This window comes from Vulpes vulpes, chromosome X (genome assembly GCF_048418805.1).
Source record: "Vulpes vulpes isolate BD-2025 chromosome X, VulVul3, whole genome shotgun sequence".
In the NCBI taxonomy this organism is placed as follows: domain Eukaryota; kingdom Metazoa; phylum Chordata; class Mammalia; order Carnivora; family Canidae; genus Vulpes; species Vulpes vulpes.
This window is the reverse complement of record NC_132796.1, coordinates 32886700-32907696: the sequence shown is the minus strand read 5'-3', so window position 1 is coordinate 32907696 and position 20997 is coordinate 32886700. Positions and strand designations below refer to the sequence as shown.

Sequence of the window (20997 nt, the reverse complement as noted above, 5' to 3'; positions counted from 1 at the left end):
TTATTTAAGAAGTCTGAGAGCAGTAAGCTAGTCTCGCATGAGCCCATAGCTGGTTGTCCCAGAGGAATATTATTTCGATAACGTTTTCATCCCTGGCCTTGGGTGACCAGCTAAAGCCTGTAAATCCTTTCTATAAAGGAGTTCAGGAGTCCCCTGGCTGGACCACCAGGAACCCATGTGCTTGGTATTGCAGAACCTTTGTTCTCCCTGAAAAAAAAGACTTCTAGGATTTATTTTATGCCTCGTGGCTTGGGCAGCTAATTACTAACCATCTTTATTCTTTACTCGTCTGGGCCCAACCTCCTCATCTATAACACAGGGGCATAAACTGCTTGATCCCAGTGGTCTCATTGGTAGGAGCAGTGACCACCCCAAGGCCCACCCAGTGTCCAGATAGCCACACCTGCCCCCTCACTCATTCACAGGCCAGCAGGGAAGCTTGACTGCAAAGCCCCTGTCTTCCCTGATGACTCTGCGGAGGGCAGCTCAGCACTGAGCCCCCTCTGGCCTTGTGTCCCTACAGTCCGGCGCTGCGGCAAGCTCAACGCCCCGGAGAACGGTTACATGAAGTGCTCCAGTGACGGCGATAATTACGGGGCCACCTGTGAGTTCTCCTGCATCGGTGGCTACGAGCTACAGGGTAGCCCTGCCCGAGTCTGTCAGTCCAACCTGGCTTGGTCTGGCACGGAGCCCACCTGCGCAGGTATGAGCCCACCTGTGCAGCCCTCTCTCCAGCGAGCAGCAGAACCTGAAGACCCTTCAGTTCTGAATCCCAGTACAGGGAGGGAGGATTTCGTTGCGTGCACTTTGACAGGTGCCGTGCCACTCCTCTTCATCTGCTGGGTGAAAACGGTCCTCACATTTCTAGGACAGCTCATCTCATCCACCCTCCTCCTTTGCCCCTGTCCATCTTCTCATTTCTCTTTCATGTCCTCTAAAGAGGAAACCGGAGGTGGGAACCCAGGGCCCCACCATCAGCGACTTTGTGAATCAGCGGAGTCTGCTTTAGGTACCCTGTTCTTTCCTCCTACAAATGTAAGGGTCTTTTTGTGCAAAGCCAGGACACTACTGTGAACAGACAGCAGAATGCCTGCTTTGTTGCACTGGCTTGAAAGTCACACAGACCTTTGGGCATTCAGGATGTTTCCTCCTAATGTCAAATGAGGAAGATAATACCTTGAGTTGTTGTAAGGATTAAATGAGGTTACCCATTGAACAGTGGAATAGAGCAGTGCCTGGCACAGGTAAGTGCCCAATGCAGGTCAGCTCTTATTACCAAGGAACACAAATTGAGCTGGGTAGTGATAATGATGTGAAATTTGGACTAGTTAGAAAATTCTGGGCATATCTTTTATTTATGTACTCCACTTTCCCCCCTCAATTCATGGTACTTTATCTTTTTGCTTTCTCTTTAACCCCAGCCTTTCAGAATTGGGTGAGAGAGAGGCACACATGTAGAGCATCAGCTAAATGTCCAAGGTTCTTCAGTTTCGTACATTACAGTAGAAAGAACAGGGGAGCCTGGGTGGCTCGGTCAGTTGGGCATCTGCCTTTGGCTCCAATCATGATTCCCAGGGTCTGGGATCGAGTCCCCCATGGGGCTCCCTGCTTGGTGGGGAGCCTGCTTCTCTCTCTCCCTCTGCTGCTCTGTCAAATAAAATCTTTAAAAAAAAATAAAGTAGAGAGAGCATCTTTCCCTCTTTTCCTGTCTCACTTCCTGAGGCAGGGAAATGCCCCTCCTCCAAAGATTTTCACGTCTTAGTCCCTAGGCCCTGTGACTATGTTACCTTACGTGGCAAAAGGGACTTTGCAGAGGTAATCAAGTTAAGGGTCTTGAGATGCAGAGGGCAGCTTGGATTCTCCAAGTGGGCTCAGTATAATCACAAGGGTCCTTATAAGAAGGGGGCAGAGGGAAGAGAGAGGTGAAGATGCCACGCTGCTGACTTTGAAGATGTAAGAAAGGCCACAAACCAGGTGACAAAGGTGGCCTCTAGATGCTGGAAAAGGCAAGGAAACAAATCCTTCCCTAGAGCTCTGGGGGGAGGGCAGGCCTGGCAACACTTTGACTTTAGCCCAGTAAAACCCATTTGAAATTTCCCACTGCTGGGGCTGCAGGAAAATTTGTGTTTGTTAAGCTCCTGGATTTATGGTGATCTGTGATAGCAGCAAGAGGAAACTAATACATTTCCCCATTCCCCAATCCGGTGCTTCTTGAAACCATCTCCCAAATAAACCACTTACAACTGGGGTACCTGGGTGGCTCAGTAGGTTCGGAGGCTGACTCTTAACTTTGGCTCGGGATCCTGGAATTGAGCCCCACCTCAGGCTCCGTGATCAGCGGGGGATAGTGGGGCAGCTTGGGGGCGTCTGCCTGAGATAGTCTTTCTCTTCCCCCCCCCATTTATCCCTCCCCCCACTCGCATGAGCATGCTCACTATCTAATAAAATCTTAAACCCCACACCTGAAATTTTATCTTGGAGTTTATTTCTTCTGCATTCGCGTATGCTGTGTCCTCACAGGCTATGGTGAACCAGAACAAGTAGAGGGTTTCTCATGCATCTGGCCATTTCTCATTCCAGCCATGAATGTCAATGTGGGTGTCAGAACAGCAGCTGCACTTCTGGATCAGTTTTATGAGAAAAGGAGACTCCTCATTGTGTCCACACCCACAGCCCGGAACCTTCTTTACAGGCTGCAGTTGGGGATGCTGCAGGTGAGTCCTTGCAGCCGGGCCCAGCTTGGGGAGGAGACCGCTAACAGGAAGGGCCCGGTGATTTCATTAAAAGCAAAGGCCAGATTCAGTGCTTCATCTATTTACTGTGAACTCCGGGAACTGGAGCTTTAGAGCTACCACCGTTCATTTCTGGTTCTAGGGCATAACCTGATTACCATCGACTCCCCAGAGCTAACTCAATTGTCTTCCATCTAATATGGTTTCTTTGTCTTTGCTAGTCAGAGTAATCGACCTGCTGTGCGGGCCCAGCTAACGCGGTCTTTGTTGAACCTGTCCAGGATATGCCTGTGCTGAGGGCCATCACTCAGTTGTTTGAGAGGCTGGCTCAAGGGACGAGGGGATTCCAGGAGCCTTCAGGTCCCAGGCCCTACCCCAGGGAGCTTCCCCCACTCTCAGAGCTCCTCAGAGTCCTTAAGATCAGTGGTTTTCCAAGTGTGGTCTGTGGACCAGCAGCATCAGCATCACCTGGGAGCTTGTTAGAAATCCAAATTCCGCCCCATCCCAGACCTACTGGGTTTAATCTACATTTTAACAAGACCTCTAGAAGAGTCTTAAGCAACTGAAAGTTGGAGGCATCCTTCTCAGCTGTGGAAATTTGATAGCTACAAAATGAGGCAACCAGAGCCTTTTGGAGAAAAAAAAATTAGAAACAGACAAGGATCGAACTAGAACTTGCTAGATTTTGTCCAGAAGCTGGTTTGCAATAAGGGCGGCCAACCTGGGGCAGCCCGGGTGGCTCAGCGGTTTAGCGCTGCCTTCGGCCCAGGGTGTGATCCTGGAGACCTGGGATCGAGTCCCATGTCGGGCTCCCTGCATAGAGCCTGCTCCTCCCTCTGCCTGTGTCTCAGCCTCTCTCTCCCCCCTCTCTCTCTGTCTCTCATGAATAAATAAATCTTAAAAAAAAAAAAATAAGGGCGGCCAACCTGACCATATACAAAAGAGGTAGGATGCTCTGCTGGGTCAGAGACACGGTGCTGCACGCATTTTAGAAAAGCATTTCATCTACTATGGTGAATAAAAATAAGACTAAGTGCTCAAAACAATCTTGGTTTAGGGATGCTTGGGTGGCTCATTCAGTTGAGCGTCCGACTCTTGATTTCAGCTCAGGTCATGATCTCAGGGTCCTGAGATCAAGCCCCATGTTGAACCCTGAGTCAGCTCTGTGCTCAGGGTGGAATCTGCACGGGATTTTTTTCTCTGCTTCCTCTGCCCCTTCCCCTGCTCGTGCTCGCTTGCTCGTGTGTACTCTCTCCCTCTCTGAATACAATCTTTAAAAAAACAATGTTGGTTTAATCAAACGCTGCAATTTTACTTCTCATTTCAGCATTTATACAATGAATAAATTGTATTCACTTCCATGTACTGGAAAGGCTTCCCCTAAACTCTGAAGAACCATGCAAAATTTTGTATTTTTTTAATTTAAATTCAATTTGCCAACATATCGCATAACACCCAGTGTTCATCTCATGTGCCCTCCTTAATGATGGGAACTCCATTCACTGCATCTTTGCTCTCAGTCCCTGCCACATTCCCTCCCTCCATCTTTGTGTCCCCCGGGGTCCCCCCTGGGACTTGCTTTTTCACGTATCACAAGGCTGTATGACCCCACTGTGTGGGAAATTTGGCCTTGCAGGCTGTACATACCACACAAGCATACATTTCCTGATTTCTTAATTTTGTAGAAAAATGAATAAACCAGGCAACTTTTCCTCTATGTTGGCAAACTATCACTTTTGCAAGTGAAATTTGATTGGAACACAGCCACACTCTTTCATCTGTGCACTGTCTACGGCTGCTTTTGCACTATGGTGGCACAGTTGAATAGTTAGGATACAGACCATCCAGCCCCGGAAGCCTAACATATTTACTATCTGGCCCTTAACTAAAAAATGTTTGTTGTCTCCCACCTGACTCTATCCCATCCTTTTGGGTACTTGCTAAATTGCTAATTAAATCATTGTGATGCCAGTAGGCAGAGTCCAAGGACTCAGAGTGGGGTCCCTCAGGACCAACCAAGAGGGTCCCTGTCCGTACACAGGATCGAAATCAAATGCAAGCCAGCAGGAGGTGAAAGTGGAGTTTATAGAAGGTGTAGAGAGAATGCACGTAGAGTGCCTGGGGAGATTCAGAAAGGAAAAGAGATGGAGGCCCGCCTTTGTTCGGGGTCTGGGGATTTTATTGAGGATCGTGGACTGGTGTATGTGGCTTCTCAGGCATCCAGGAACCAGTTAGAACAAAGATGAGGGCCCAGGTGTTATTCCTTGGAGCTGGGGTGGGGCGTTTTGGCGTCCAGATGTCCAGTGTCGCTGGTCTAGAATATGCATAGAAGGGCTGCCTCTGGTCATCCTCCCCGGGGCCTTCCTTAGATGTTATCTGTTTGAAAGAAGTCATTAGGGGCACCTGGGTGGCTCAGCACTTGAGCATCTGCTTTCGGCTCAGGATGTGATCCTGGGGTTCTGGAATTGAGTCCCACATCGGGCTCCCCGAGTGGAGCCTTCTTCTTCCTCTACCTATGCCTCTGCCTCTCTATGTGTCTCTCATGAATAAATAAATAAAATCTTTAGGGGAAAAAAGTCATTAACTCCCCATCCCTTACCAGGAGGGCCTATACTATTTGCATTATAAGGCACATGTGAAGTGGGGGGAAAAGGAGCAAAAAGCAGATTTTAATGGACCCCTTCAGTTTGCCTCTCTCAGTTGGCTAAGATATTTGGTATCCAGGTGTTTCTATGTGACCTCCCCCACAACATATTTACATTGACATTTTAACTGGAGCCTTCAAGGAAAGGTTTGATTGACATAGGTGGTTCAGTTAGAATAATAAAAATACATATTTTTATCCTTTTTACCAATTCCATCACCTTACAGAAGATGGCTTCAGTGAATTGTGGTAAAATACTTGGTGTTATAGTAACTTAGCAGTTTAAATTTTTCTTTCCCTATTTAACCAGATTCATCATATTTTTTTTTTTTACTGTTCCCAGTTACCATCACTCTTCCTGATGTGACCTCCTAGCACATGGTTGAAGGCGCCACATCCCCAAGACACTTGCCAGGGGCTGACTCATCGGGCTAGAATTTTCTTTTTTCCTCTTTTTAAATGGAATATCATTGACACCTGGGTGGCTCAGTCAGTTAAGCATCTGACTCTTGGTTTCAGCTCAGGTCATGATCTCAGGGTCCTGGGATCAAGCCCCTTGTTGGGCTCCACACTCAGTGCAGAATCTGTTTGAGATTCTCTCCCTCTTCTTCTACTCTGCCCCCACTTACTTGCTTGTTCTCTCTCATATAAATTAATTTAATTAATAAAAATTTTAAAATAATTTAAAAAGTGAGGTTATCATTGACTTGTAACATTAGTTTTAGTAGTACAACATCATAAGTCAATATTTATATGTATTACAGAAGATCATCACAATATTCCAGTGAGCATCTGTCACCAAACCTAGATATACATTTTTATAAGCACTTTTAAAATCCACTCTCCTAGCTACTTTCGAATAGGCAATAGAGTCTCATTAACTATAGTCACCATGCTGTACATTACATACTTGAGACTTTTTATAACTTGAAACTTGCACCTTTTGGCCCTCTTCACCCACTTTGCCCATCTTCCCACCCCTGCCTCATGAAGACATGTCTATTCGCTATATCCATGAGATCACTTTTTGGTTTTGTTGTCTTTTTCAGTTTTTGTAGATTCCACATTAGAAGTAAGATCATATGGTATTTGTTCTTCTGTCTCATTTATTTCACTCACCATAATGATCCCAAGGACCAACCATGCTGTTGGAAATGGGAAGATCTCATTCTTTTCTATGACTCAATAATCCACTGTGTACATATATCACATTTTCTTTATGGAAAATTAGGTTGTTTCCAGGTCTTGGATATTGTCAATAATGCTGTGGTGACCATGGAAGTGCAGATATCTTTTGATAGTGTTTTGTTTTCTTCAGACAAATTCCCAGAAGTGGAATTGATGGATCAGATGGTAGTTATATTCTTAACTTTTTGAGGAACCTCCATACTCTTCTCCATCGTGGCTGTACCACATTCCCACCAACAGTGCACAAAGGGTTCCCTTTCCTCCACATCCTCACCAGCACTTACTCCTTGTGTTTTTTATTTTGGCTGTTCTGACAGGTGTGAGGGGGTATCTCATTGTGGTTTTGATTCTCATTTCTCTGAAGATGAGTGAAGTTGAGCATCTTTACATGTGTCTCTTGGCCATCTGTATGTTGCCTTTGGAAAAACTTCTGTTCATGTCTTCTGCCCATTTTTTAATTAGATTGTTTTGCTATTGAATTGTAGGAGTTCTTTATATATTTTGGATATTAACCCCAATCAGATAAATGATTTATAAATATTTTCTCTCATTCAGCAGGTTACATGTTGATTTTATTGATAGATTCCTTTGATGTGCAGAGCTTTTTGGTTTGTACTCGTTTTGGGTTTTTTTTGCCTTTTAAAAAATTTTAATTGTATAATTACAGTAGTATACATACAGTGTTATATTAATTTTAGGTGTACAATATAGTGATTTAACAATTATATACATTACTCAGTGCTCGTCCTGGTAAGTATATCCTTTAATTCCCATCAACTATTTCACACACCCCCATCCACCTCCCCTCTGGTAACCATCAGTTCTCCCTTAACCATCAGTTAAGGGTCTGTTTTTTGGTTTGTCTCTTTTTTGTTTGTCTTGTTTCTTAAATTCCAAATAGAAGTGAAATAGTATATTTGTCATTCTCTAATTTATTTCACTTAGAGCATTATACCCTCTAGATCCATCCATGTTGCTGAAAATGGCAAGATTCCACTCTTATTTATGGCTAATATTCCATTTTATACATCTATCTATCCATATCCATATATATGCATACATATATATGTGAAATGTATTTATATATGTATTATATTCCATTATATATATCTATATATCTATCTCACATCTTCATTTTCCATTCATCTATTGATGGACATATGGTTTACTTCCAGAATTTGGCCATAGTATATAATGCTGCAATAAACACAGGGGTGCTTATATCTTTTTGAATTAGTGTTTTCATATTCCTCAGGTAAATACCCAGTAGTGGAATTAGTGGATTGCATGGTAATCCTATTTTTAATTTTTTGAGGAACCTCCATACTGTTTTCCACACTGGCTGAACCAGTTTACATTACCACCAATAGTGCACAAGGGAATTTCCTTTTTCCTTGTTTTTTGTGGTTTTGATTTTAGCCATCTGACAGATGTGAAGTGATATCTCATTGTAGTTTTTATTTGCATTCCCCTGAAGAGTGATGTTGAGCATCTTTTCATGTTTCTCTTGGCCATCTGTATGTTGTCTTTGGAAAAACTTCTGTTCAAGTCTTCTGCCCATTTTTTAATTGGATTATTTGGGTTTTGGTGTTTTTGTCATGAATTGATATTGTACTTTGTCAAATGCTTTTTCTTTATCTGTGGAGGTAATAATATGGTTTTAATACTTTGTCTCATTGACATGATGTATCACATTGATTTGTGAGTATCGAACCATCCTTGCATCCCAGGAATAAATCTCACTTAATGATGGTGAATGATTTTTTTAATGTATCCTTGGATTTGGTTTGCTAATATTTTGTTGAGAATCTTTGCATCAATTTTCATCAGATACTGGCCTATACTTCTTTTTTGTGTTGTCTTTATCTGGTTTAGGCATTATATTAATGCTGGCCTCATGGAGTGAATTTGGAAGCTTTCCCACTGCATTATTTTTTGGAATATTTTGAGAAGAATAGGCATTAACACTTCTTTAAATGAACTCATCTGGCCCTAGACTTTTGTTTCTTGGGAATTTTTTGATTACTGATTCAGTTGTATTGCTGGTTACCAGTCTTTTTAATTTTCTATTTCTTCTTGATTCAGTTTTGGGACATTCCATGTTTCTAGTAATTTCTTCATTTCTCCTAGGTTGTTCAATTTCATGGCATATATTTTTTGTAATATTCTCTAAATGATTGTTTTTTTTTTCCTGTGGTGTTGGTTGTTATTTCTCCCCCATGATTTTTGCTTTTGAGTCCTCTCTCCATTGGTTTTGATTTATCTGGCTAAAGGTTTATAAATTGATCTTTTCAAAGAATCGGCTTCTGGTTTCATTGATCTGTTCTATTGGGTATTTTTAGGTTGTATTTCATTTATTTCCACTCCAGTCTTTATTATTTCTTTCCTTCTACTGGTTTTGAGTTTTGTTTGTTCTTTTTCTGGCTCCTTTAGCTGTAAGGCTAGGTTGTTTGAAATTTTTTTCTTGCTTCTTGAGGAAGGTCTGCACTTCTATCTACTTCCCTCTTAGAAGAGCTTTTGCTGCATCCCAAAGACATTGGACCATTGTGTTATTTTCATATGTCACCCATTATTTTGTCATTTCCTCTTTGATTTCTTTCTTGACCCATTTATTGTTTAGTAGCGTGTCATTTAACCTCCATGTATTTGTTTCTTTCAAGATTTTTTTCTTATAGTTGATTTCAAGTTTTATAATGTTGTGGTCAGAAAAGGTGCATGGTATGACCTCAATCTTTTTGAATTTGTGAGACTTGGTTTTGTGTCCTGACTTGTGATCTACTCTGGAGAGTGTTCTATGTACACTTGAAAAGAATATGTATTCTGCAGTTTTAGGATGGAATGTTCTGAATATATCTGTTGATTCATCTGGTCCAATGTGTCATTGAAACCCACTGTTTCCTTGTTGATTTTTTTTTTCCTGTTTGGTTGAATTAGCCATTGATGTAATGGGGTGTGAAAGCCCGCTACCATTATTGTATTCCTATCGATTACTTTATGTTTGTTATTAGCTGCTTTATGTATTTGGGTGCTCCCATGTTGGATGCATAAATATTTGAAAATTGTTATATCTTCTTGTTGGATTGTCCCCTTTATAATTATATAGTGTCCTTCTTTGTCTCTCATTACAGTCTTTGTTTTAATGTCTATTTTGTCTCATAGAAGTATTGCTACAATGGCTTTCTTTTTACTTCCATTTGCATGATAAATTTTTTTTTCCATCCCTTCACTTTCAATTTGCATTTGTCTTTAGGTCTCAAATGAGTCTCTGGTAGGCAGCATATACACGAGTCATTTTTTAATCCATTCTTACACCCTATGTCTTTTGATTGGAGTGGTTAGTCCATTTACATTCAATCTTATTTTTGATAGGTGTGTACTTACTGCCATTTTGTTACTTCTCTTATGGCATTCTTCTCTGTTCCTTTCTTCCTTTGCTCTCTTTTCTCATGGTAAGTTGGCTTTCTTTAGTGATATACTTGGATTCTTTTTATTTTTTGCATGTGTATTTCTGGGGTTTTGTGTTTGTGGTCACCATTGGACTTAATATATAACATCTATGCATACTAAGTTGATGTTTCCTTAAGTTTGAATCCATTCTATAAGTACTCTTCTCCTCTCCAACCCCCAGTCTGTCTGGTATGTGGTGTCAAACTCTGCATCCTTTGATCTTGTGAGTCCCTTGACTGATTTTTATAATTTAATTTTACTACTTTTGCGCTTCCTACTTTTCTTACTCCTGCTTATGGTCCTTCCTTTCCACTTAAAAGATTCCTTTTTTAACATTTCTTGTAAAACTAGTTCAGTGATGGATTCCTTTAACTTCTGTTTGTCTAGGAGCCTCTTTATGTCTCCTCTATTCTGAATGATAGCCTCACTGGAAGAGTGTTCTTGGTTGTAGGTTTTCCCCTTTCAGCACTTTGAGTATGTCATGACACTCTTTTGGACTGCAAGGTTTCTGCTGAAAAATCACCTGATAACCTTATGGGATTTCCCTTCTATGTAATGGTTTTCTTTTCTCTTGCTGCTTTTAAAATTCTCTATCACTGCTTTTTGCCATTTTCATTACTGTGTTTCTTGGTGTGGACTCCCTTGGGTTGATTTTGTTGGGGGCTTTTTGTGCCCCCTGAATCTGGATTTGTTTCCTTCTCCAGCTTCATGAAGTTTTCAGCTATTTCTTCATATAAATTTTCTGCCCCTTTTTCTTCTGGAATCCCTATAACACAAATGTTACTCTGCTTAATGGTGTTGCTGAGTTCCCTTAATCTATTTTCATTCTTTATTCTTTTTTCTTTCCTATTCTGCTTGATTGCTTTTCTTTAAAAAATTTTTTATTTACTTATTCATGAGAGACAGAGACAGAGAGAGAGAGAGAGACAGGCAGAGGGAGAAGCAGGCTCCATGCAGGGGGCCTGATGTGGGACTCAATCCTGGAACTCCGGGATCATGCCCTGAGCTGAAGGTAGCTGCTCAACTGCTGAGCCACCGAGGCATCCCAAGCTTGATTGCTTTTCATTATTCTATCTTCCAGGTTGCTGATGTGTTCTTCTGCTTCCTGTAGTCTATTTATTCCATCAAGCATATTGTTAATTTCAATTGAGTTCTTCATCTCTGATTGGTTCTTTTTTATGTTTTCCTTCTCTTTGTTGAGGGCCTCACTGAGGTCCTCCACTCTTAAGTCCGTGAGTATCTTTATAACCATTACTTAAAATTTTCTATTAGGCATATTTATTTTAGTGTTCTTGCTGTGATTTTTTTCCTATTCTTTAATTTGGGACCTATTCCTCTGTCTCCTCATTTTGCCTAACTTTCTGTGTCTGTTTATGTGTTAAGAAAGTCGGATATATCTCTTGCTCTTCGTAGTGCCCTGCGTGCAATGTACCCTGTTTACCAGAACCTGTTTGCCTGTTGGGGGCAGGATTTGGTTCCTGTGTTGTTATAGGGCCAGTCTGGGGTCATCTTGGGCTTGAGTTGGGTCAGATCAGACATTTGCACCAAACTGCAGGGTACTCTCGATGTGTTAGACCCTGAGAAGCTCTCATTGGTAGATGGCACCTGCAGTCAGGCCAAATGTCTGCTCCTAGTCCACTGCTGGGGCCAAAGTTGAACTGGTACTTGTGGTTTTCTTCCCCTGTCCCCAGGGCAGGAGACACTTTGGGGGTGGTGCTAGCCCCTGTTGGGGTGGCTTGGACACTGCTGCACTTGGGGCACCACTTTGGATGGACTCCTGTCAAGGGTGTGGTGGAGGGGTGGGTCCATTGGAGAACATGGGGGGTGGGGGGAGAGGTGCACAGTGCCAGCAAAGTGCCAGGGCCCACTGTTAGCCAGATAGGTGAGGAGTGTTGGTGCTGTGCTGGTCCTGCAGGTATCTGTGTATCTAGGTTGGAGGGGTTGAGTAGGAAATGGGGCCCTCCAGCTCTTTTGTTCTTAAAGAAATCTCTCGAAGATCCCTGCCCCTCTAGCACATGCTATGAGAGGAGTAAACTGATCTTTTCCCCATATAATCCAAGTATTTTTCAAAGTGCTGCCTCTTTAAGGGTAGGGATTCAGTTTCCTGTAGCCTTCAGGCTCTCCCACACCTGAGCCACTGATGTTTAAAGTTTCATGTATTGAGCCCCACTATAAGAATTTGTGAAGTTAGAGCCCTGTGGTTTTGAAAGCCAAATATTACAGGGATTTTTCTTCCCAGTGCTGGTCCTCCATGCCTGGAGCACCTTGTGTGGGGTCTGTTCCTCTCCTCTCTTCCTGCTCACAGTGACCCTCCCTCCCATGGGCAGTCCTGCAGGTCATTCTGTCTCCTGATTGCATCTCTACCTTTCTCCCCCTCTTCGATGTGGCTTCTTTCCTACATTTCACTGTGGAGGGTCTGTTCTGCTAGTCTCTGGTTCATTTTCTGGGTTATTTTCACTGATTTTGGGGTTATCTAGGGGTATCCCTGGAATGAGGTGAGCATAGGATCCTCCTAATCTGCCATCTTCCCCAGAATGTGTTGCCTTTCTTTCAATGTCAAATCCAAACTATTACCACCAAGACCTATGCCAAGGAGCTTACCACCTGTTTTTTTTCCTAGAAATTTTATGGTTTCAGATCTTATTTATGTCTTTAACTCATTTAATTTTATTTTTGTATATGGTATAAGATAGTAGACCCATTTTCCCAAAATCATTTATTGAAGAGACTGTCCTTTCCCCACTATACTCTTGGCTCTTTTGTCATAAAATAATTTGACCATATATGTTTATTTCTGGGTTTTATATTCTGTTCCATTGATCTGTGTGTTTTTATGCCAACACCATACTGTTTTGTGATACAGTTTAAAATCAGGAAGCGTGATACCTCCAGCTTTGTTCTTAAAATTGCTTTGGGTTTTGTAATTCTCTACAAATCTTAGCATTGTTTGATCTATTTTTATGAAAAATGGCTTTGGAATTTTGATAGGGATTTCATTGAATCTGTAGATTTCTTTGGATAGTATGGACATGTTAACAATGATCTTCCAGTTCATGAGGATGGAATAGCTTTCTATTTGTTTTTATATCTCTTTTAGTTTCTTTCATCAATGTCTTATGGTTTTCAGTGTACAGGTTTTCACCATCTTGGTTAAATCATTCCTAATTATCTTATTCCTTTTGAAGCACTGGTAAATGGGATGGTTTTTTAAATTTCTCTTTCTGATAGCTTATTAGTGTATAAAAAGGCAAAAGATCTTTGTATATTGATTTTTGTATCCTGTAACTTTGCTGAATTTATTAGTTCTAACAATATTTTGGTGCAGTCTTTAGGGTTTTCCATGTATAATATGTCTTCTGCAAATACTAAGTTTCACTTCTAATTTGTGTGGCTTTTCTTTCTTCTTCTAATTGTTGTGGCTAGGACTTCTGGTACTATATTGAATAAAAGTGGTGAAAATGGCATTTTTGTCTTGTTTCTGATCTTAGAGGAAAAGCTCTTACCTTTTCACCACTGAGTATGATGTTAGATGTAGGCCTGTCATAGATGGCCTTTATTATTTGGACCTTTCTTTCCTCGATAGCCACTTTGTTGAGACTTATTATCAGTAATGGATGTTGAATTTTGTCAAATGCTTTTTCTGCATCTATTTTGATCATATGGTTTTTATCCTTCATTTTGTTAACATGTTATATCACATTGATTAGCAGTGTTGACTCATCTTTGCATCCCTGGAACAAATCCCATTTGATGATGGTTTGTCTTCTTTTAATGTATTGTTGAAATAGGCTCGCTAATGTTTTGTTGAGGATTTTTGAAGCTGTGTTCATCAGGGATATTGGCCTGTAATTTTATTTTCTTATAGTGTCCTTATCTGGTTTTGGTATAAGGGAAATACTACCGTCATAAAATAAGTTTAGAAGTGTTCCCTCCTCTTCTGTGTGTGTTTTTTTGTTTGTTTGGGGTTTTGTTTTGTTTTGTTTTGGAAGAGTTTGAAAAGGACTTGTGTTTTTCTTTGAATGTTTGGGAGAATTCACCAGTGAAGCTGTGTAGTCCTGGTCTTTCATTGAGAGGTTTTTGATTACCAATTCATTATCCTTACTAGTAAGTACTGGGTCTATTCAGATTTTCTGTTTCATTGTGATTTGATCTTAGAAGATTGTATATTTCTAGGAATTGATCCACTTCTAGGTTCTCAAATTTCTTGGTGTGTAATTGTTCATAGTAGTCTCTTATGATCCTTTGTATTTCTGTGCTATCAGTTTTAATGTCTCCTCTTTCATTTCTCATTTTGACTCCTCTCTTTTTCCCTTTGGGAGTCTAGCTACAGGTTTGTCAATTTTATCTCTTCAAGGAACTTATTCCTATTCATTGATCTTTTCTATTGTTTATTTCATCTGTTTCTACTCTGATCTTATTTCCTTTCTTCTAACTTTGGGCTTTTCTTTTTCTATATCCTTGACAATGTGTAAAGTTAGATTGTTTTATAGAGACTTTTCTTGCTTCTTGAGATAGGCATTTATCACTATGGACTTCTCTCATAGGCCTGCTTTTGCTACATCACATAATTTTTGGTTGTATTTCCATTTTGATTTGTCTCAGGGTATTTTTTTGTGATTTCTCTTTTGATTTGCTGACCCATTGCTTGTTCAGTAGCATGTTGTTTAATCTTCATATACTTATGAATTTTTCCAGCTCTCTGGTAACTCATTAATTTCATACCACTGTGGTCAGAAAAGATATTTGATATGATTTCAATCTTCTTAAATGTATTAAAACTTGTTTTTTGGCCTAACATATGATCTATCCTGGAGAATGTTCCATGTGCCCTTAAGAAGAATGTATTCTAAAGCAGTAACTGCAGTTGCACCATTCTGCCTTCAGCTTCAGGATGTTTCCATGGCCAGAAACACTCTAAATCGTCTCTGTTCAAAGCATTCCACAAACAATGGCAAGGCAGAGTCACCAGAAACAGGCTCCTGATTTCCATGACAAATATGGTAATGTTGTATTAGCTAGTGGAGCCACTTTCTTTATTGCTGTATGGGCATATACAGCAACACAAATTGGAATAGAATGGAACCTGTCCTCTGTTGGCAGAGTCACCCCAAAGGAATGGAGGGATCAGTAATCGCAGCTGGTGTAATAATGAATTGTTTCAAAACCAACTCATAATTGATGCCAAGTGAAAGCCCTATGCACCCACTAAAATATGGCATGATTTAAGAAATAAAGTACATTTGAAACCTTCAAAAAAAGAAGAATGTATTCTGTTGCTTTTATATGGAATGTTCTACAGATCTGTTAAGTCTATCTGATCTAACATGTTGTGTAAGGACAATGCCTCCTTATTAATCTTCTGTCTGGATGAGCTATCTATTGTTGTGAGTGGGGATAGTAAAGTGTCCTATTGTATTGCTATTTCTGTCTTTAGGTCTGTTAACATTTGGTTTATATATTTAGTTGCTCCTATGTTATGTCCATAAAGATTCACAAATTTTCTGTCCTCTTCTTGGATTGATCCCTGTATCATTATCTGATACTTTTCTTTGCCTCTTATTAGATTGTTGTAAAGTCTATTTTGTCTATGTATACTTATCCCAGCTCTTTTTTGGTTACCATTTGCATGGAAAATCTTTTTTCAACCCTTCACTTTCAATCTGAGTATTCTTATATCTAAAGTGAGTCTCTTATAAGAAGCATATAGATGAGTCTTGTGTTTTTTTTTTTTTTATCCATTCAGCTACTTTATACCTTCTGATGGGAGAATTTCATATATTTATATTTAAAGTCATTATTGGCAGATACATACTTATTGTCATGTTCTTACTTTCTGGCTGTTTTGTACTATGTTCCTTTCTTCATCTCTAGCTCTTTTATTTGTGGTTTGATGACTTTTAGTATTATGCTTAGATTCCTTTCTCATTGTATTTTGTTTCTACCATAGGTTTTTGCTTTGTAGTTACCATGAGGCTTACACAAACACTTATATTTATAATGGTCTATTTTAATTTGATTAGAACTTAAGTCTGAATGCACTCTAAATTTGTATTCTCTCCCCTGATATTTTGTTTTTAATGTAATAATGTACATCTTTTCATCTTTTGTATCCCTTAATTGATAGTTGTATTTTAGTACTCTTGTCTTTTAACCTTCATATTAGCTTTATGTGATCTATCCACTACTTTTACTATATATTTACCTTTGCCAGTGAATCTTTCATATGTTTCTTTTCTCTTTAAAGATTTTATTTATTCGTGAGATAGAGAGGCAGAGACATAGGCAGAGGGAGAAACCAGCTCCCTGCAGGACTCCATCCCAGGATCCTGGGATCACACCCCAAGCCAAAGGCAGCCGCTCAACCACTGAGCCACCCAGGCATCCCCTTTCATATATTTCTTTGTTATGAATTAGTTCCCTTCGATTTTGGCATAAAGAAATCTCTTTAACAGTTTTTGTAAGGCTGGTTTAGTGGTGATGAACTCTTTTAGCTTCTGCTTATCTGTAAAAATCTTTCTCTCTCTTTCCATTCTGCATGATAACTTTCATTGGGTAGAGTCGTCTTGGTTGGGAGATTTTTTTTTCTTTCAGCACTTTGAATGTATTGTGCCACTTTCTCTGGCCTGAAGAGTTTCTGCTGAAAACTCTGAAGGGGGCTGTGGAGGCTCCCTTGAACTTAACAAGATATTTCTCTTTTGCTGCTTTAAGGGTCTCTCCTTGACTTTTAACATTTGAAATTTTAATTATGCTGTGACTCAATATGTGGGTCTCTTAAAGTTTCTCTTATTTGGACATTCCGTGATTCCTGGATCTGGATGGATGTCTGTTTCCTTCCTCAGGTTAGAGACATTTTCAGCCATTACTTCATCAAATGAGTTTTCTGCCCCTTTCTCTCTCTCTCTCTTTTCTCTCCTTCTGGAGCCCCTACAAGGTGAATGTTACTCCAAATGATGTTGTCCCTTAAGGCTATTAAGCTATCTTTACTATTTTCATTCTTGTTTCTTTTTATTGCTGTGATTGTGTTCCATGCCTTGTGTTTGAGTTCACTGATCCTTTCTTTTGCTTCATCTGGTCTGCTGTTGAACCACTCTTATATTTTTTTATCTGTGGGTTGAAGTTGTCACTGTGTTCATTCATTCATTCTCCCAAGTGCAGTGAGTATCTTTACAACCATTACTTTGAATGGCTTATCAGGTAAATTACAGATCTCCATCATTTCATAAGAGGTATGTGTGTGTATGTGTGTGTGTGTGTGTGTATAAATTATTCTCCAGTTATGGAGAATTTACTGTATGTCATTGCTACATTTTCTTTTCTCTGGATCTTTTTCTCCCCCGGTTATATTTATAAATAATTGACCTACATCATTATATGAGTTTAAGGTATATAGCATAATGATATGACTTACATATATTATAAAATGATCGCCACAGTAAGTTTAGTCAGCGTCCATCAGCTCATGTATATACAATAAGAATGGAAAGCAAAAAAAAATTTTTTTTCCTTGTGATGTGACCTCTCAGGTTGTACTCTCTTAACAACATCCACATATATCATTCAGCAGTGCTAACTATACTCATTGTGCTGCACATTATATTGCTAGTATGTATGTTGTAACTGGAAGTTTCTACCTTTAGATCACCTTTCTCCAATTCCCCCTCCCTCCAACTCCCATCTCTGGTAACCACAAATCCAAAGATAGCTTTTTCTATGAGTTTGGACTTTTTTTTCCATTTCACATATAAGTGAGATCATACAGTATTGGTCTTTCTCTAACTTATTTCACTTGGGATAATGCTGTCAAGGTCCATTCATGGTGTTGCAAATGGCAAGGTTTTATTCTCTTTTGGCTGAGTAATATTTCATTGTGTGACTACAACCTCTCATTTTCTTTATCCATTCATCCATCAGTAGACACTGAGGTTGTTTCTATATCTTGGCTCTTGTAAATGATTTTTCAATGAACATTCTTTGAGTTAGTGTTACTGTTTTCTTTGGATAAATATCCAGAAGTGGAATTGCTTTATCATATGGAGCTTCTATTTTCAATTTGGGAGGTAACCTACATACTATTTTCCATAATGACTGCACCAATATACATTACCACCAGCAGTGCACAAGGGTTCCTTTTTCTCCACATCCTTACCAGGATTTGTTATCTTTTGTCTTTTTGTTGATGGCATTCTAATAGGAGTCTCATAGTTTTGATTTACATTTACTTGATGAGTAGTGATGTTGAGCATCTTTGCATGTACCTGTTGATCTTCTGTGTATCTTTGGAGAAAATTCTATTCAGATATTTTCCACTTTTTAATTAGATTATTTGTGTGTGGGGGGGGGGTTGTATGTATGTATGTATGTATTTATTTGCTATTGAGTTGTATGAGTTCTTTATGTATTTTGGATTGTAACCCCTTCCTAGATCTATCTTCCAAATATTTTTTCCATTCAGTAGGTTGTCTTTTCACTTTTTTTGTTTCTATTGCTGTGCAGAGGCTTTTTAGTTTGATTTAGTCCCACTTGTATTTCATTTGTTGACTGTGCTTTAGATGCATACCTAAATCAATGCCAAGACCCATGTCAAGGAGCTTTTTCCTTAATTTTCCTTCTAGGAAATTCCTGGTTTCAGGTCGTATGTTTAAGTCTTTAATCCATGCCAAGTTAATTTTTATAAGTGTTATAAGATAGAGGTCTAAGGGCAGCCCAGGTGGCTCAGCGGTTTAGCCCCACCTTCAGTCCAGGGCCTGATCCTGGAGACCCGGGATAGAGTCCCAAGTCGGGCTCCCTGCATGGAGCCTGCTTCTCCCTCTGCCTGTGTCTCTGCCTCTCTCTGTCTCTGCCTCTCATGAATAAATAAATAAAATCTTTTTAAAAAAGAGAGGTCTAATTTCATTATTTTACATGTGAATATTCAGTTTTCCCAGCACCATTTGATGAGACTGTCTTCATTGAATATTCTTGCATCCCTTGTCAAATATTAGTTGACTGCACATACATGGGTTTACTTCTGAGCACTCAAGTCTGTTTCATTAATCGGTGTGTCTGTTTTTATACCAGTAGAACACTCTTGATTCTATAACTGCTTTGTAGTGTAGCTTAAAATCGGGAAGTGTAATGATTCCCATTTTTTTCTTCTTAGGAATGTCTTGGATATTTAGGGTCTTCCGTGGGTTTCATATATATTTTAATACTTTTTTTCTACTTCTGTAAAAAAATGCCATTGCAATGTTGATGGTGATTGCATTGACTCTATAGATGGCTTTTGGTAGTATTCACATTTAAACAATATTCTTTCAATCCACAAACACAGGATACCTTTTCATTTAATTGTGTTTTGATTTCTTTCATCAATGCCTTGTAGCTCTGAGTAGACATCTTTTACCTCCTTGGTTAAGTTTATTCCTATGTATGCATTTTACTGTTTTTGATGCTACTGTAAATGGGATTGTTTTCTTTCTTTTTCAGATAACTCATTCTGTATAGAAATGCTGCTAATTTTTATAAGTTAATTTTGTATACTGTAACTTAGTGCATTGATGATACCACACGATTTTCTGGTGGTGTCTAGGATTGCTTCTATATAAGATCATGTCACCTGCAAATAGAGAAAATTTCACTTCTTTTCTAATTCTGCTGCCTTTTCTCTCTTTCCTTCAACCTGATTACTCTGGAAAGGTCTTCTAGTACCGGTTGGATAGAAGTGGTTAGAATGGGCACCCTTGTTTTGTTCATGATATTTAGAAAAAAGAAAAATTTTCAACATTTAACCCTTCCATATGAAATTAACTTTGGGTTTATCATATATGGCCTTTATTATACTGAGGTACATTCCTTTTTATACCTAATTTGTTAAGAGTTTTTATCATGAATGGAATTTAAATTCTATCCAGTACTTTTTTCTGCATCTGTTCAGATATCATGTGACTTTTTCTATTAGTCTGATGGATCACATTGGTTGATATGTCTATATTGAAATTTTTTGCATCTCAGGAATAAATCCCACTTTTATCCTGGCGAGTGATCCTTTTAATGCACTGCTGAATTTGGTTTGCTAGTATTTTATTGAAAATTTTTACATCTGTATTCATCAGGGATGTTGGTCTCTATAGTTTTCTCTTCTGGTAGTATCCTTTTTTGGCTGTGGTTTCAGGGTAACGGTCGCCTCGTAAAATGAATTTGAAAGTATTCCCTCTTTTTCAGTTTTTTGGAAGAACTTGAGAAGGATTGGTTTTAAGTCTTCTTCAAAAAACTCACTAGTGAAGCCATCTTGTGGGGATCCCTGGGTGGCTCAGCGGTTTAGTGCCTGCCTTCAGCCCAGGGCATGATCCTGGAGTCCCAGGATCGAGTCCTCCATCAGGCTATCTGCATGGAGCCTGTTTCTCCCTCTGCCTGTGTTTCTGCCTCTCTCTCTCTCTCTGTGTCTCTCATGAATAAATAAATAAAAATCTAAAAAAAAAAAAAAAAGAAGCCATCTTGTCCTGGGCATTCTTTTTTTTTGGTTGTGAGGTTGTTGATTACTGATTCAGTCTCCTTACTAGTAATTTGACTCTTCATATTTTTTACTTTTTCTTAATTTAGTATTGGTAGTTAGTATGTTGCTAAGTTTTCCGTTTCTTCTAGGTTGTCCAGTTTTTGGTGTGTACTGGTTCATAATAGCCTCTTGTGATTCTTTGTACTTTTATAGTATCAGTTGTAATATCTCCTTTTTCATATATAATTTTGTTGATTTGGATCTCTTTTTTTTTTTCCTTGGTTAGTCTAGTTAAGGTATGTCAATTTTGTTTCTCTTTCAAAGAATCAATCTTAGTTTGGTTAAATTTTTTTCTATTGTTTTCCTATTCTATATTTATTTCCACTCTAATCTTATTTCCTCCCATCTGCAAACTTTTGGCTCAGTTTGTTTTTCTTTTTCTAGTTCCTTAAGGTATAAAATTAGGTTATTTGGGAACTTCTTAATATAGGTTTTTATTGCTATGAACTTTTCTC

At 39.3% G+C, this 20997-nt stretch overlaps 1 protein-coding gene and 1 pseudogene across 2 annotated transcripts in view; both read left to right on the top strand.

Moving 5' to 3' along the window:
* Positions 1–20997, top strand: part of SRPX (sushi repeat containing protein X-linked) — a 111116-nt gene that overhangs the window by 73573 nt on the left and 16546 nt on the right. For both annotated transcript variants that reach the window (XM_072744568.1, XM_072744567.1), the window contains 2 exons: positions 524–703; positions 2581–2714. In XM_072744568.1, coding sequence (XP_072600669.1) covers positions 524–703; positions 2581–2714 — 314 coding nt within the window. The remainder of the gene's footprint in view (positions 1–523; positions 704–2580; positions 2715–20997) is intronic.
* On the top strand, positions 14903–15287 carry LOC112929971 (cytochrome c oxidase subunit 7B, mitochondrial pseudogene; annotated as a pseudogene).